Here is a 16,295-nt window from a genome sequence, read left to right on the forward strand (position 1 = left end):
GGCATTTGAAGTGGCCCAGCGGGTACGGAAGGTTGTGGGTTTGAAGGTTTTGGAGGTCCCTGTCCCCACACACCGCTCCCCGGGCGCCTGTCATGGTGGGCATGGGGTTAAAGTGCGCCGCCGTGTCGCCGCCTCGCCTGTAGGGGGCAGCAGCGCTCTTTGCGGAATCTGATTGGCGGGGAACAGACCGCGGAGGAAGTCGGCGCATCATGGCGGGCTGCACGAAAGTGGACGCGGCGGGAGCTTCTCGCCTCATATTCCTCCTCCTCCTGCTTTTTACACGCCTGGCCGGTGAGGTTCGCGTACGTGTGTGGAGGTTTAAACCGAGATAAACGTGTAGAAACGTCTCCTGTGGGAGAGAAGCTCGTGTTGAATAAACGTCTCTGGCCGCAGGCGCGTCGCGCAGCGTCCTCACCCTGCAGGACGGCGACGTGTCCGAGGTTCGAGGCTCTCAGCACTTCTGCTACGTGACCTCGGCGGCGCCCGGCTGGAAGGAGGCGTGGACGAGAATTCAGGTGAATCTCAAAGCTGGTTCTCGTGGATCCTGTTCTGCTGTTATAACAGTGTTTTACAGGGAAGTGAGAGTGGAGACGCGGTGAAACGTGTCCTCTGTGTTTAACCATCACCCTTGGTGACAGTGGGGACCATGACAGGCGCCCGGGGAGCAGTGCGTGGGGACGGTGCTTTGCTCAGTGGCACCTCAGTGGGACCTTCTTCGCCAGGCTACAGCCGCCCAAAAGCCACTTTAAAAAGTCCTTTGGAATGTGTCGGACTGGAGAGGATGCTGCGTTACAGGGCGGTTCAGTCTGATTTCTGGGGTTGGCGGCAGCGTTGCCAGAAATAAAACAACATTACATTAAATTAACAGCGTTTACCAGACGCCCTTATCCAGAGTGACTTACAATCAGTAGTTACAGGGACAGTCCCTCCCTGGAGACACTCAGGGTTAAGTGTCTTGCTCAGGGACAAAAAGTGGGGTTTGAACCTGGGTCTTCTGGTTCATAGTCGAGCATATTACACACTAGGCCACTACCACATGAAACGGTTCCAACAAAATGCTTCTGCCGGGTGAACAGTTCACCCGCACCCACATTTATTTAAAATAATTCGAATCAAACCTCAAGACTGGAAATGAAATTTCGCGCTCTTTTTTTTTTTTCTTTTTTTTTTCCATTCCACAAGTTTAAAAAAACGAGTTCTTACCTCAAAAAGCCGTGATGTGTTAAGCGGCGCCGGGCATCATATCGTATCCGGCGCGTTAACGTATTTCTCAGAACGTTCTTGCCCGAACCTGATGCCCGGCCAGCTGAAAGTTCCCGTTTTCTTTCTTCCGGCGCTGCACCACCAGAAGTGAGAAACGCCGCGGTTTCCGTTCTCTTGCGCGGCAGGTGAGAGTGTGGAGCTCCGCGGAGCTGAAGGTCACCGTGGTCCAGGACGAGCAGCAGCTGGAGGACCTGGAGCACTTCAGCGTGTGGACGTTCGTGCAGTACTTCATACGCGAGCAGACCAACGAGACCAGCGTCAACGTCAACCTCTTCCGCCCCAAGACCTGCTTCCGGGTGGACCCTTCACAGCCCTCTGCGCTGTACACGGTCAAGCCTGCTCGGAGTGAGGCGCTGCGTTCTACTTTCTAAATCTCCACATGCCAGATTATTGTAACTACAAAAAATGTGATCATATTTATTTTATTTTTTTTTTTTGCTTCCCTCCTCCCTCCTCAAGAATTTGACATCTACATGTTCCTCGTCTTCCTCATGGGGGTGGCGCTTTTCTTTATGGCCAACACACTAAGCAGGTATTTTTTTTTTTTTTTTTTTTAAAGGTCCCCTGTCATGAAAATGTGACTTTGTGAGACGATTTAACATTAATACGTCCTGCGGTGGCTAGAAATGGTGTAAAGTTCCCCTAAATCATGATCTCCACCGACCATCGTGGCTTCCAGACACGTGAAGCGTTGCAGTTGCTCAGTGACTGGATGTAAAAATGAGCACAAATTAATTTTTTTTAGGCCGCTCTCCTCCTCATTAGCATTTAAAGCCACAGACGGTGAGACAGCGCGTCTTGGGAAGTCTCATTGTGGGACTGGATCAAAGTGGCTGTAATTCTGCACCAAGAGACTTCAGATACAGAATTAGAGGACCAACAAGACCAAAATAAACCCAGAAAAAAATGATTGCAAAAGTGTAAGATCTGGTGTGTAAATGTAAAACGCCTTGACTCCGCCCCTCCTTCTTTGTGCAGGAGTCAGATCTTCTATTACTCGGCAGGAATGAGTACGGGTTTGATAGCCTCCCTCCTCATCCTCATCTTCCTCATGGCCAGATTTCTGCCCAAGGTAAGGATGAAAGGCCAGCTTTCTTTGAGGGCCACGCCAGGTTATTAAACCGCCGTTTTCCCCCAGAAAAGCCCCTTCTACGTGGTGATAGTTGGAGGCTGGTCCTTCTCGCTCTACGTCATCCAGCTGGTCTTCCGGAACCTGCAGCTCATCCTGAAGGAGCACTGGCACCTGGCGATAGGTAGACCTGTTCCGGAGAGCTAGAATCCCGGTGGCGTTAAAATAACCTGCGTCCCGCGCTGCAGGCTACGCGGCGGTGGTGGGCTTCGTCAGCTTCGCGGTGTGTTACCGCCACGGGCCGCTGGTGGAGGAGCGCAGCATCAACATCCTGTCCTGGGCGCTGCAGCTCTTCGCCGTCGTCCTGATGTACGCCGGCATCCAGGTGCAGCAGGTGGCCCTCGCCGTCATCGCGGCGGCCTTCTGCTCCAAGAACCTGGAGTACCCCGTCGCCATGGGCTTCACCGTGTGGCGGTAGGTCTACATTCCGAAACGGCCGTGTATATATATGGAGTCGGGGGCCGTCACGTGACCTCTTTCGTTCAGGAAGATGAAGCGGAAAATCCGCTGGAAGCCGGAGCCGCGCCGGCTGCTGACCGAGGAGGAGTACCAGAAACAGGCGGAGGAGGAGACGAACCGCGCCCTCGTCGAGCTCCGCCGGTTCTGCGGCAGCCCGGAGTTCAACACCTGGAAGGCCGTCTCCAGGCTGCAGTCACCGCAGAGGTGGGCTGAACACATGTCTCCAAATCTCCTTATAGATGCAAACCACGGCAATATCATGCGTTTAACCAAAGCTTCACATTTTTCCAGTGAAGTTGCGCAGACTTTTCACTTCTTATCTCCTGGAGATGCTTCTCTCTGCTGGTACACGCGGCCACGGCCTGAAATCCAGGCTTTTCTAGGTTCTGTTGAACTTCTGCATATCACGACACATTGACCACTAGAGACAAGGCGTTGAGGCGGCTCTCAAGTCAAGATGGAGGAGCGGAGGACGTCTGGGGTTCAGATGGTCGTTTTGTTAAGGGCTCAAGTTGATTTATGGAGAAAAGTGTTGACGTATGAGGCTTTTATGGCAGTTTTTGTCCGTGTACATTTTTGTAGATGCGGTTGAATTACATTTACGGCGTTTACCAGACGCCCTTATTCAGAGCGACTTACAATCAGTAGTTACAGGGACAGTCCCCCCCTCGAGAGACTCAGGGTTAAGTGTCCTGCTCGGGGACAGGATGGTAGTAAGTGGGGTTTGAACCTGGGTCTCCTGGTTCATGGGCGAGTGTGTTACCCGCTAGGCTACTAACACCACATCACCCGCTTCATCTTCTTGAATGAACTTGACCTCCTCACCAGGAGAGTTTTCGTCTCTGATTTATATTCGCTGGTCACGATCTAGCCATTTAATAGATAATGCCTTCTCACTGAAGGCATCAGAACTATGAATGAACACATGTGGAGTTCTGTACTTAACAAAAAAAGGTGAAATAAGTGAAAACATGTTTTATATCCTAGTTTCTTTGCTCTGATTACTGCTTTACACACTCTTGGCATTCTCTCGATGAGCTTCAAGAGGTCGTCACCTGAAATGCTTCTCCAACAGTCTTGAAGGAGTTCCCAGAGGTGTTTAGCACTTGTTGGTCCAGCTCACCATCTGGATTGGGTTCAGGTCTTTTTCGGTTTTCTCCGGTGAGTAGAGAAGCGTTCCGTGTTCTGTCCGCGCTCACCTGAAGCCACGGACATCTGAACCAGGCGGCTTCCTGGCGTCGGTGGAGCACGGACTGAACACGGAACGCTTCTCTGCTCACTGGAGAAAATCAAAGCGTCCACACCGTGTACGAGACCTTGACGCTTGTATTTGTGAACATCGTGTGACCGTGTAGAAGATGCACCGTGAGGCCGTCTTCTTCACCGCTGTGCACCGCCTCGTCCCCCCCAGGTTCGCGGACTTCATGGAGGGCTCCCCACATCTTCTGCCCAACGAGGTTTCAGTTCATGCCCAGGAATATGGACTTGGCAGCTCCTTCCTGGAGGACGAGCTCTTCTCCACAGATGAAGAGGAGGAAGGGGAACTGACTGAGGGTGAGGAGGGCTGGGAAAGTGAAAGAAGCGTGATGAAGAGCCACAAGTTTGGCAACTCGTCTAGTTAATTGTGAGACGGCCCCCAGTGTTCCTGCCCTGGAAACTGCCGGGACGCTTTATCAGTTGGTTCCCAGTTTTTTACTCTGCCGCCATTTTACTGAAATTAAATGGTGTGGATGAATGTATTTTATTTTAAGTTTATATAACGTCTTCCTACTTCAATTTCCGGTATTTGAAAGAATACTGCATGCACTGAATAAAATGTGAAACATTTCTTTCAAAATTCCCAATTTACCCTGTAAAACGAGGACTTTGTACAGCTTCACTTCGCAGAATGAGGTTTGTTCAGTTATATTTACGGTCACATTTTTCATTTTTACTTTTGAGTCGGTGAACAGCAGGGGGCGATGTTTTCTGAATAAATCCAGATCAGGACTTGCTTTGGCTCCAAATGTGAAGCTGTCTTCATTCCTCTTATGTAGAAAATCTGAAGCCTTTAATGTCGATAAATTGTCTGTAATCTGTTTGCTGGAAAAATGCAGATCAACATTAAAACCTCCTGATGTCTCCTCTGAAGGTGTCCTGTGGCGCATCTGACGTCTGGTTGTCAGTAGCAGTCCAGTAGTTTGTGACATGAGGGACAGCGGTGGCCTAGTGGTTAAGGAAGTGGAACCATAATCGGAAGGTTGTGGGTCCCGGGCGCCTGTCATGGTGCCCACTGCTCACCAAGGGTGATGGTTAAATACAGAGGACACGTTTCACCGTGTCACCGTGCTGTGCTGCAGTGTCTCACAGTGACTTCGCTCTCGTGGCTGAAGACCTGTCTAAATCTGTTCTGTTCGAACCAGATTATTGAAAGATTTGCTTTAAAGTGAAGTGATTGTCACATGTGATTCACGGCAGCACAGCACACGGTGCACACAGTGAAATTTGTCCTCTGCATTTAACCATCACCCTGAGTGAGCAGTGGGCAGCCATGACAGGCGCCCAGGGAGCAGTGTGTGGGGACGGTGACTTTGCTCAGTGGCACCTCGACGGGTCGGGATTCGAACCGGCAACCTTCTGATTACGGGGCTGCTTCCTTGGCCGCTAGGCCACCGCTGAATAAAAAGTAAAGTCTGGTTGTTCGCTTTGGAACACAGAACAGAACTTAAATCAACAAAAAGCTGGAGCAGGGGTGCGAGCGACGATGTTCTGCAGTGTGGAGATTTTTGTTTTTATGTTTTAAACTTTAATTTATTCGGTTCTGATTATCAACCGGGACTTTTACTGACGGCCTCATCTTCCGAGGCAGCATGGATTTCTGACAGAGGGACCAAATGCCACAGTTCCTGTTCACCGTCCTTCAGCAAAAAAATAGAAAACGCATGTATGTGACATAAACTCGTCCGGCGCAGTAAAAGAAACCAAAACGAATCCCACGTATAACGTCCTCTTTGTGTTGCAGCGCCAGGTTCCCGGTTTCAGACGTGCTGTGACGCGGTTGCTTCCGCCCGCCGGCCCCTCAATCAGGAACGCCGATGCAAATCGGATTGGAATTCCTTTTTCTGACTGACAGCCGATCGTAAACAAACCATTTGCGTGTGCCGCCGCCGCGCAGTCAAATTCCCACCAGGATCCCCACCCACATCCCGTCCCGCTTCCGCCAGGGACGGGGGAAGACACCCGGGCCGTGGTGGCAGCCCACGCGTGGGCGGAGCCCGGGGATTCCCACGCTGCCAGGGAGTTGCGGGAATCGGGATAGCCCCCCCCCTGGAAGCTGCATGTAAAGTGCAGCCTGGATTTCCCCCAGTGGGCTTCATGTGGGGGCTGTTCCTCCATCTGCCCACCTTCTCCCCGGCAAAGCCAGCTCCATGACCATACGTGCAACGCACAGGGTTTCTGCTTAGAAAGCCTCCTAATGCTACTGTACGTATAAATAAATATGCTGGACCCTCCGCAGACCAGAACACCTCCAGATTTCATGGAAGCTGGTGACAATTTCAAAAAAGTTCATCTTTAGGTCAGAACGTCTCATTTGACTGCAGGAGGAATGTTCTCGGTGTGCAGATCCTCAACTTGTGATGGACCAACAGTACGTCATCAATGACCATCCAGAGGGGGAGTGCCTTACAGTCAGTAGAGACAGGGACGGTCCCCCTGGAGACACTCAGGGTTAAGTGTCCCAGGTACAGGGTATATCATTGGTAGAAAGTGGGGTTTGAACCTGGTTTTTGAGGTCTTCTGGTTCAGCAGGCCACTACCTCTCAGCCCTACATCTCATGCTGCATCTTGGGAGAATAAGGAAGGTCCTCCTGGACACGTTTCCTTACCCAGTAGGCACCACTGTCCCAGTCTTTTCCCAGCGATACACACATTAGATGTTGAACGTCCGAAACACTTCCGTAAAAATGAGGCATCTTATCAGCGTAAAAGTAGTCGATATCGGCCGCACTGCCCATTTATTTTACACCTTGATTGCACATAATCCTATTTTTACTGAAAACCGGTGCTTTACAATATCAGTAACATTTAATCTGCCAGATTTCCCAGTTTGAAGTTGAATTTGTACTCCTGTCCGGTGGGAAAACACCACGTCAACTGGTCATCGTCTCTTAGTCAGCCGGTTAGTTCTCGTTTTCAAGGTTCTCACCTGTTCTGAATGTGGAGTGTGTGTGTGTGTGTGTGTCGGGGATTTATTGCCTTTTTGGACTGAATCGTTGCAGCTCTGACCGTCGGACTTTTAGAAAACGTGGTCTGACTGATAGCCAGAGACACCCTGACAGGTTGGTGCGGTTTTTCCTTTATTACCGAATATAAAATTCTTGCCGACCGTCCGCACGAGACTGGCCATTTCCCATAAACACAAACGCTGATTCAGTGGCAGAGGAGAACGTTTGCATAAAGTTCGTATGGATAAAGAAACTGCTGCGTCATCGTCAACCTTTCAAATCAATTTCATTCGTCATCGCTGCTGCTGATATGGCAAAAAAAAAAAAAACCCACACTGTAGTTCTCTTTTTTTTGTTTATCAGAATATCACTTACAGAATGACTGTATTTCACTTTATTTTTAATGAACAGATATGGAGGATGAAGAAAAACGTGCCGCGATTTTACAAACGGAATCGGTCCTCAGTTTATCCAGATCGTCATGGCGATGCTCCTGACTTCACTTGTCTACCTGAGATTAAAAACACCCAACGTGACCATCGTCTAAATTTTACAAGGAACGTGCGGCCATCAGACCGTCCAGAAATAAATAATCAGTAAAAACCAAGCGGTGCGTTCGAATTCTTATCAAAGGTAATCAATATCGTTTCATCATTTCAACACGCCGAAGCTACAATGGACCAGTTCAAAGAGGGGAAACTCCCTCCCGAATACATTTCCAAATGTGGTCGCTTTTCCCACGAGACGGGACGACCGTGGCAGAGGACGGGCCGAGGCGTGACTCGGGGGACCGGGACCACTCAGTCCGTCAGGAAACCTTTTACTTCGGAGTCCGGTGGCCTGGTGGGCCGCGCCTTTCGCATCAATATTTGTTGATCCCAAATATGCGAACGCCGTGGAACTGCGGGAGTTTGGGCAGCAGGACGCTGAGCAGCGAGACGGTGTTCACCAGGAAGTGGGTGGCGTCGTACTTGGTATAGAAACTGGCTAGGATGTACCTGAACGGGCAGAAATCAGAGACAGAACTTTTCTTATATTGTAAAAAAAAAGATTTTTCTTGCACAAAGATCTCAAGCTTGTATTGTAGACGACTGATCTTGAATAAATTTCAGCAACTACAGAAAGGTTTTGTTCTATTACATTACATTCGCTCATTGCTTAGATTTTATATATTGCTTCAGATTTTACGTTTCCATGGTATCATGTACAGATTTAGACACGGTTCACCGTATGATGTAGAATTTGAATTCTGGACTGTAACCCGTATTAAGCAGCTCGCAAACGTAACTCTTCCAGGCATTTTAAATTCACCTTTGTTGTCCTGTCTTCAGTACACGGGACACTGTGATTCATCCTAAAAGGAAACCTGTCGTTTTATTTTATTTCTGCATATTTTGCAGAAATGAGGGAATTTCAGTGCATTCTAATGAATTTGGGTGCTAGCGCTACATCACGTGTGAAAACGTCGTCCTTCTTCTTGTCTAATCTGATTCTTAATGTCCTTCCTGAAGAAGCCCCCGAAGCCCTGGTGCAGGGAGCTGCTTGGGGAATTTCTAGGTCCGTTGATGGAACGTGCTGCTGAAATCTGCCTAATGCCGGGGAAGCACCGGCTAAGGAACCATTGTGAGGCCAAGCCGTCGCTCTCGAGCTCATTTAGATCGTAGCAAAACAACAACAAACCACACGTTTCCCCAGATTCACTTTCACTTTAGAGCTGCCATGCAGTACGTTTAAATAAAGCCCCGTATACAGTACTGAGCACGCGTCTCAGCGGTGCTTCGAGCCTACTGGGTAACACTCTCAATCAATCTATCAGAAGGCCCCGAAGTCCCAGGTTCAAGCCCCGCTTACGTTTACATTTATGCCGTTTATCAGACGCCGTCATCCAGAGCTGTAAATACAATCAGTAGTTACAGGGACAGTCCCCCCCTGGAGACACTCAGGGTTAAGTGTCTTGCTCAGGGCACGATGGTAGTAAGTGGGGTTTGAACCTGGGTCTTCTGGTTCATAGACGAGTGTGTTACCCGCTAGGTTACTACCACCACCACTTACTACCCTCGTGTCCGTGAGCAGGACACTTAACCCTGAGTGTCTCCTGGGGGGTACTGTGCCTGTAACTACTGGTGGTAAGGCTGGTGGGGTACTGAAAGTAGGGTGGTAGTAACCTGGTGGGTAACACACTCGCCTGTGGACCAGCAGACCCAGGTTCAAATCCCACTTACTACCATCGTGTCCCTGAGCAGGACACTTAACCCTGAGTGTCTCCAGGGGGGGACTGTCCCTGTAACTACTGACTGTGAACCAGAAGACCCAGGTTCAAATCCCACTTACTACCATCGTGTGCCTGAGCAGGACACTTAACCCTGTGTGTCTCCAGGGGGGGACTGTCCCTGTAACTACTGATTGTAAGTCGCTCTGGATAAGGGCGTCTGGTAAATGGCACAAATTTAAATGTATGAAAATATGACTTTTGCACAGTACTGTATAATAGGAATATAAATATTTGACTATTAAAAGGTGCAGATAAACCAACTGAACCAAATCTTGAACTCGTGCTGTCGGAGAGCAGAAGCAACGTGAACGTACAGCACGATGGGGGAGATGGTGAGGAACTTGCGTGAAGACGTGAACTGGATCCCATAGTCCATCTGTTCCCAGTGTGTGAGCAGGCGAGCCTTGCCCTGGTCTGGGGTCTCGAACGGCGTTCCTTTCACCGTGTGTAAGAACAGGTACATCATCTGTGCCAAAGGGAGACAGCCACTTCCTTCAGTGTCACATTTGGTGAAATGTTTAAACAATTAAAGCCAATCAGACTGATGAGCACTGAAATGTATTATTCATAGAATCACCATCGATCATCTCCACCGCGCTCTTAGCTACGCGTCACAGTGTGTGGCTGTAATTACGTCACTGACCAGATTGTGGATGACGTTGGTGAGGGTCCACACAAGGGACACACTGAGGAAAGGGATGCTCAGCAGCACGACGTGCAGGACGGCGGTCAGCAGCAGGTACGCCAGCCAGATGCCCCGGCTGCTCATTACCCGGGTGTTGGGGTTCACCTCGCTGTGCGCCACGCCCACATTCATCCTACAGAGAAAACAGAAGGTACAGTGGATGTCAGCCATCCGGCAAAAGACACGAGAGCGTTAAAACCGCGACTAACAGACTAAACAGCGGTTTTTACCGTCACCGCTACCATCCGGCAAAAGATACGAGAACGTTAAAACCGGGACTAACAGACTAAACAGCGGTTTTTACAGTCACCACTACCATCTGGCAAAAGATATGGGAACGTTAAAACTGCGACTAACAGACTAAACAGCGGTTTTTACCGTCACCGCTACCATCCGGCAAAAGATATGGGAACGTTAAAACTGCGACTAACAGACTAAACAGCGGTTTTTACCGTCACCGCTACCATCCGGCAAAAGATACGAGAACGTTAAAACCGGGACTAACAGACTAAACAGCGTTTTTTACCATCACCGCTACCATCTGGCAAAAGATACGAGAACGTTAAAACCGGGACTAACAGACTAAACAGCGGTTTTTACAGTCACCACTACCATCTGGCAAAAGATATGGGAACGTTAAAACTGCGACTAACAGACTAAACAGCGGTTTTTACCGTCACCGCTACCATCCGGCAAAAGATATGGGAACGTTAAAACTGCGACTAACAGACTAAACAGCGGTTTTTACCGTCACCGCTACCATCTGGCAAAAGATACGAGAACGTTAAAACCGGGACTAACAGACTAAACAGCGGTTTTTACCGTCACCGCTACCATCTGGCAAAAGATACGAGAACGTTAAAACCGGGACTAACAGACTAAACAGCGGTTTTTACAGTCACCACTACCATCTGGCAAAAGATATGGGAACGTTAAAACTGCGACTAACAGACTAAACAGCGGTTTTTTACCGTCACCGCTACCATCCGGCAAAAGATATGGGAACGTTAAAACTGCGACTAACAGACTAAACAGCGGTTTTTACCGTCACCGCTACCATCTGGCAAAAGATACGAGAACGTTAAAACCGGGACTAACAGACTAAACAGCGGTTTTTACCGTCACCGCTACCATCTGGCAAAAGATACGAGAACGTTAAAACCGGGACTAACAGACTAAACAGCGTTTTTTACCGTCACCGCTACCATCCGGCAAAAGATATGGGAGCGTTAACACCGCGACTAACAGACCAAACAGCTGTTTGTTCCGTCACCGCTACCATCCGGCAAAAGATACGAGAACGTTAAAACCGGGACTAACAGACTAAACAGCGGTTTTTACCATCACCGCTACCATCCGGCAAAAGATACGAGAACGTTAAAACCGGGACTAACAGACCAAAAAGCGGTTTAAACAGTCACCGCTACCATCCGGCAAAAGATACAAGAACGTTAAAACCAGGACTAACAGACCAAACAACGGTTTGTACTAGGGCTGTGCAATATGGACAAAATAATCATATTGCGATTTTTTTAACAAATATTGCGATTGCAATTTTATTTGCAATTTTGGCAACTGTTTTTGCTTTTTTACACAAGCTACATACATTCTAAATGTAATCAGTGCACAAGCAGTGCATGACAAAAAATGTCACAATGAAGTTTAATAAACAAAATTGTAGTAAAATTGTCTTTAAAACAGACAACATAAAATAAATTAAGATTAACTACCCTCAACTAGTTAATAACTTACTGTACACAGTAGTACTAACTGCTTGATAAACAAAACTGTAATAAATTGTCTTAAAAACAGACAACATGAAAAAAATAAAGATTAACTAACCTCTATTTGAGTCATAACAATAAATAGAAAACAGACATAAATTAGAAGCTTAAAAGCATAAATTAAAGTTTTTTTGCAAGAAAAACCATCATGTCCACCATTTCTGTTTTTAAGCATGAACGGTGATGGGCTTCACTGTATTACATTTGCATTTACAGCATTTATCAGACGCCCTTATCCAGAGCAACTTACAGTCAGTAGTTACAGGGACAGGTCCCCCCCCCCGGAGACACTCAGGGTTAAGTGTCCTGTTCAGGGACACAATGGTAGTAAGCGGGATTTGAACCTGGGTCTTCTGGTTCATAGGCGAGTGTGTTACCAACTAGGCAACTACCAGATTAGATTAATTGTCTCTGGTAATAGACAATTTTTGCTCTTCACAAAGTCCCCATGATGCTAAAGCTTCTTTTAAACCTTAAGATAGAATTTCTCCAGTGAGAACCTCTGGGAAGAATTCTGTTTGCAAACATTGACTTTTCATTTCAAAGTTGTCATTAATATAGTGGACCCTTAAACTCATGTACGGCTCCATCGTTCTGCTGGATTGTGTTAAATGAGTGCGAGAGGGCAGCTGGTATCTTTTGTCAAGTGTTTGTATTAGTGTTCGGAAGCCATCATCAAATCTTTGCATATATGATAGGTGATTGCGTCGGTAATTTCTTTGTGCCGCTTTGATCCGTTCTCATAAGGCACAGCGCTTGCAAATGCTTGAACAATGAATACTTGTTTAGTCAAAAGATACGAGAGCATTAAAACCGGGACTAACTGGCCAAACAGCGTTTTTTACAATCAACGCTACCGTCGGGCAAAAGATACGAGAACGTTAAAACAAGGACTAACAGACTACACAGCGGTTTTTACCGTCACCACTACCATCCGGCAAAAGATACGAGAACGTTAAAACCGGGACTAACAGACCAAAAAGCGGTTTAAACAGTCACCGCTACCTTCCGGCAAAAGATACAAGAACGTTAAACCCGGGACTAACAGACCAAACAACGGTTTGTACTAGGGCTGTGCAATATGGACAAAATAATCATATTGCGATTTTTTTAACAAATATTGCGATTGCAATTTTATTTGCAATTTTGGCAACTGTTTTTGCTTTTTTACACAAGCTACATACATTCTAAATGTAATCAGTGCACAAGCAGTGCATGACAAAAAATGTCACAATGAAGTTTAATAAACAAAATTGTAGTAAAATTGTCTTTAAAACAGACAACATGAAAAAAATAAAGATTAACTAACCTCAATTTGAGTCATAAAAATAAACAGAAAACAGACATAAATTAAAAGCAAAAAACAGATTGCTCTCTAAAAGGTTTTTTGCAAGAAAAACCATCATGTCCACTATTTCTGTTTTTAAGCATGAACGGTGATGGGCTTCACTGTATTACATTTGCATTTACAGCATTTATCAGACGCCCTTATCCAGAGCAACTTACAGTCAGTAGTTACAGGGACAGCCCCCCCGGAGACACTCAGGGTTAAGTGTCCTGCTCAGGGACACAATGGTAATAAGCGGGATTTGAACCTGGGTCTTCTGGTTCATAGGCGAGTGTGTTACCCCACTAGGCAACTACCACCCCTATTAGATTAATTGTCTCTGGTAATAGACAATTTTTGCTCTTCACAAAGTCCCCATGATGCTAAAGCTTCTTTTAAACCTTAAGATAGAATTTCTCCAGTGTGAACTTCTGGGAAGAATTCTGTTTGCAAACATTGACTTTTCATTTCATTAATATAGTGGACCGTTAAACTCATGTACGGCTCAATCGTTCTGCTGGATTGTGTTAAATGAGTGCGAGAGGGCAGCTGGTATCTTTTGTCAAGTGTTTGTATTAGTGTTCGGAAGCCATCATCAAATCTTTGCATATATGATAGGTGATTGCGTCGGTAATTTCTTTGTGCCGCTTTGATCCGTTCTCATAAGGCACAGCGCTTGCAAATGCTTGAACAATGAATACTTGTTTAGTCTGTTCGGGCTGTCTCTGATGTGGGCTTTAGTTTGTTTTGATGGACTTTGCAGACATGCATTGATCATGCAGTTTGTACAGCAGTTTCTACCAACACTGCTACCATCCGGCAGCTTTAAAACTAACAGACCAAACAGCGATTTGAACCGTCACCGCTACCATCCGCCAAAAGATACGGGAGTGCTAAAACCGGTACTAACAGACCAAACAGCGTTTTGTACAATCACCGCTACCGCCCGGCAAAAGATACGGGAACGTTAAAACCGGGACTAACAGACCAAACAGCGTTTTGTACCATCACCGCTATCATCCGCCAAAAGATACGGGAGTATTAAAACCGGGACTAACAGACCAAACAGCGTTTTGTACCATCACCGCTACCATCCGGCAAAAGATACCAAAACGTTAAAACCAGTACTAACAGACCAAACAGCGGCTTGTACTGTCACCACCACCATCCGGCAAAATATACGGGAACGTTAAAACCGGGACTAACAGACCAAACAGCGTTTTGTACCATCACCGCTACCATCCGGCAAAAGATACCAAAACGTTAAAACCAGTACTAACAGACCAAACAGCGGCTTGTACTGTCACCGCTACCATCCGGCAAAATATACGGGAAAGTTAAAACCAGGACTAACAGACCAAACAGCGTTTTGTACCATCACCGCTACCGCCCGGCAAAAGATACGGGAACGTTAAAACCGGGACTAACAGACCAAACAGCGTTTTGAACCGTCACCGCTACCATCCGCCAAAAGATACGGGAGTATTAAAACCGGGACTAACAGACCAAACAGCGTTTTGTACCATCACCGCTACCATTCGGCAAAAGATACCAAAACGTTAAAACCAGTACTAACAGACCAAACAGCGGCTTGTACCGTCACAACTGCCGTCCGGCAAAAGATACAGGAACGTTAAAACCGGGACTAACAGACCAAACAGCGTTTTGAACCGTCACCGCTACCATCCGCCAAAAGATACAGGAGTATTAAAACCGGGACTAACAGACCAAACAGCGTTTTGTACCATCACCGCTGCCATCCGGCAAAAGATACAAAACGTTAAAACCAGTACTAACAGACCAAACAGCGGTTTGTTCCGTCACCACTACCATCCACCAAAAGATACGGGAACGTTAAAACCGGGACTAACAGACCAAACAGCGATTTTTACCGTCACCGCTGCCGTCCGGCAAAAGATACAGGAGAGTTAAAACCGGGACTAACAGACTAAACACTACATGACACTTCATTGCGACCTCCAAATTAAATTCTGTTTCAATTCCATGTGTAATAAGGTTTAATTTTACTTCCCTTTTTCCTATATTATTTAATATTCTAGCTTTCTCTGCTTTATACTTCTTTATCGCTGCACCTCATTTCGTTGTACTTGTTAGTTTGGTTTTATTTTCATGATGTGTGTAGAGAAAGAGACGTTGTTCAACCCCCAGTTCTTCAACCACATTTTCATTTTTTAATCTTTAGTTTTTGTGCGTTTTACACTTTAAGATTAATTACCTGTATCAGATTATGTCATATTTATTTTACTCTATTATATTACATTTGTGTAATATTGTATTTTATATTGTTTAATTTTATATTTTATTTGTGTATAGAAGCCTAGTGGGTAACATACCCACCTATGAACCAGAAGTCCCGGGTTCGAACCCCACTTACTACCATCGTGTCCCTGAGCAGGACACTCTCCAGGGGGACTGTCCCCGTCACTACTGACTGTACGTCGCTCTGGTAAATGCTGTAAATGTAAAATGTAAAATTTTATTATGTAGATATTTTCTCTCTTGGTTGTCCCTTCTCAACCAGCTGACCTCCGACTCACTGCATACATACCCCATAAAACGTAAATATCGTATTTACATATACAGTAGGTCGGTAGTAACCTCCCTACACACTCCCTACGAACCAGAGGACCCAGGTTCAAACCCCACTTGCCACCATTGTGTCCCTGAGCAAGACACTTAACCCTGAGTGTCTCCAGGGGGGGGACTGTCCCTGTAACTACTGATTGTAAGTCACTCTGGATAAGGGCGTCTGGTAAATGCTGTAAATGTTATATACATATATATCGGCCCGAGAAACGGTTTTAATGTCCATTTAAAGTATGACGGAGCTGCCAGCCGCGCTTCCACTGCGGCTTCGGACCGAAGCTTCCTCGCCTCCGGCGCGGCCCGCCGACTGCGCGCCGTTCGCGGGATAAAATGGCGAGCGATTGGCTCGCTAGACGAGGAGCTACGCGGCGGGACACCGGGCCGCGTTCGGGGTGAAAATATGGAAGTTTACGCCGGAGAACGAAGCAGAAATTCTCACCTCGACACGAAGCAGGAAGTCCCGGCCGAAGCCCCGCCCCCCGGGCCGCATCACGCCACGCCCCCCGGGCCGAGTTGGAACGTCTGACTTCATGTTCCACAGCCGTCCTCAGTTCTGTTCTCAAC

At 47.1% G+C, this 16,295-nt stretch overlaps 2 protein-coding genes across 5 annotated transcripts; one reads left to right on the top strand and one right to left on the bottom strand.

Annotated features, from left to right (window-relative positions):
* The first annotated feature begins 175 nt into the window (after positions 1 to 175).
* LOC114798403 (nuclear envelope integral membrane protein 1-like) lies at positions 176 to 6,045 on the top strand. Of its 4 annotated transcripts, none has more exons than XM_028994083.1 (10): positions 176 to 291; positions 394 to 515; positions 1,389 to 1,608; positions 1,723 to 1,795; positions 2,242 to 2,335; positions 2,402 to 2,516; positions 2,581 to 2,806; positions 2,879 to 3,055; positions 4,263 to 4,405; positions 5,853 to 6,045. In XM_028994083.1, exons 1-10 carry the CDS (start codon positions 210 to 212, stop codon positions 5,954 to 5,956), a joined length of 1,356 nt encoding a protein of 451 aa, XP_028849916.1. In that variant the 5' UTR covers positions 176 to 209; the 3' UTR covers positions 5,957 to 6,045. The 4 variants fall into 4 exon arrangements, with proteins under 4 accessions (XP_028849916.1, XP_028849919.1, XP_028849917.1 ...); XM_028994086.1 differs by having other exon boundaries at positions 2,407 to 2,516; positions 5,853 to 5,968; XM_028994084.1 differs by lacking the exon at positions 5,853 to 6,045 and having other exon boundaries at positions 4,263 to 4,981.
* A 1,390-nt stretch (positions 6,046 to 7,435) lies between these two features.
* On the bottom strand, positions 7,436 to 16,264 carry LOC114797974 (ORM1-like protein 2). The gene is made up of 4 exons (XM_028993316.1): positions 16,171 to 16,264; positions 9,972 to 10,146; positions 9,643 to 9,794; positions 7,436 to 8,054 (listed from the first exon to the last, which is right to left on the bottom strand). Exons 2-4 carry the CDS (start codon positions 10,143 to 10,145, stop codon positions 7,919 to 7,921), a joined length of 462 nt encoding a protein of 153 aa, XP_028849149.1. The 5' UTR covers position 10,146; positions 16,171 to 16,264; the 3' UTR covers positions 7,436 to 7,918.
* Between the last annotated feature and the right edge of the window lie 31 nt (positions 16,265 to 16,295).

The sequence above is a fragment of the Denticeps clupeoides genome, chromosome 10 (assembly GCF_900700375.1).
Source record: "Denticeps clupeoides chromosome 10, fDenClu1.1, whole genome shotgun sequence".
Taxonomy (NCBI): Eukaryota; Metazoa; Chordata; class Actinopteri; order Clupeiformes; family Denticipitidae; genus Denticeps; species Denticeps clupeoides.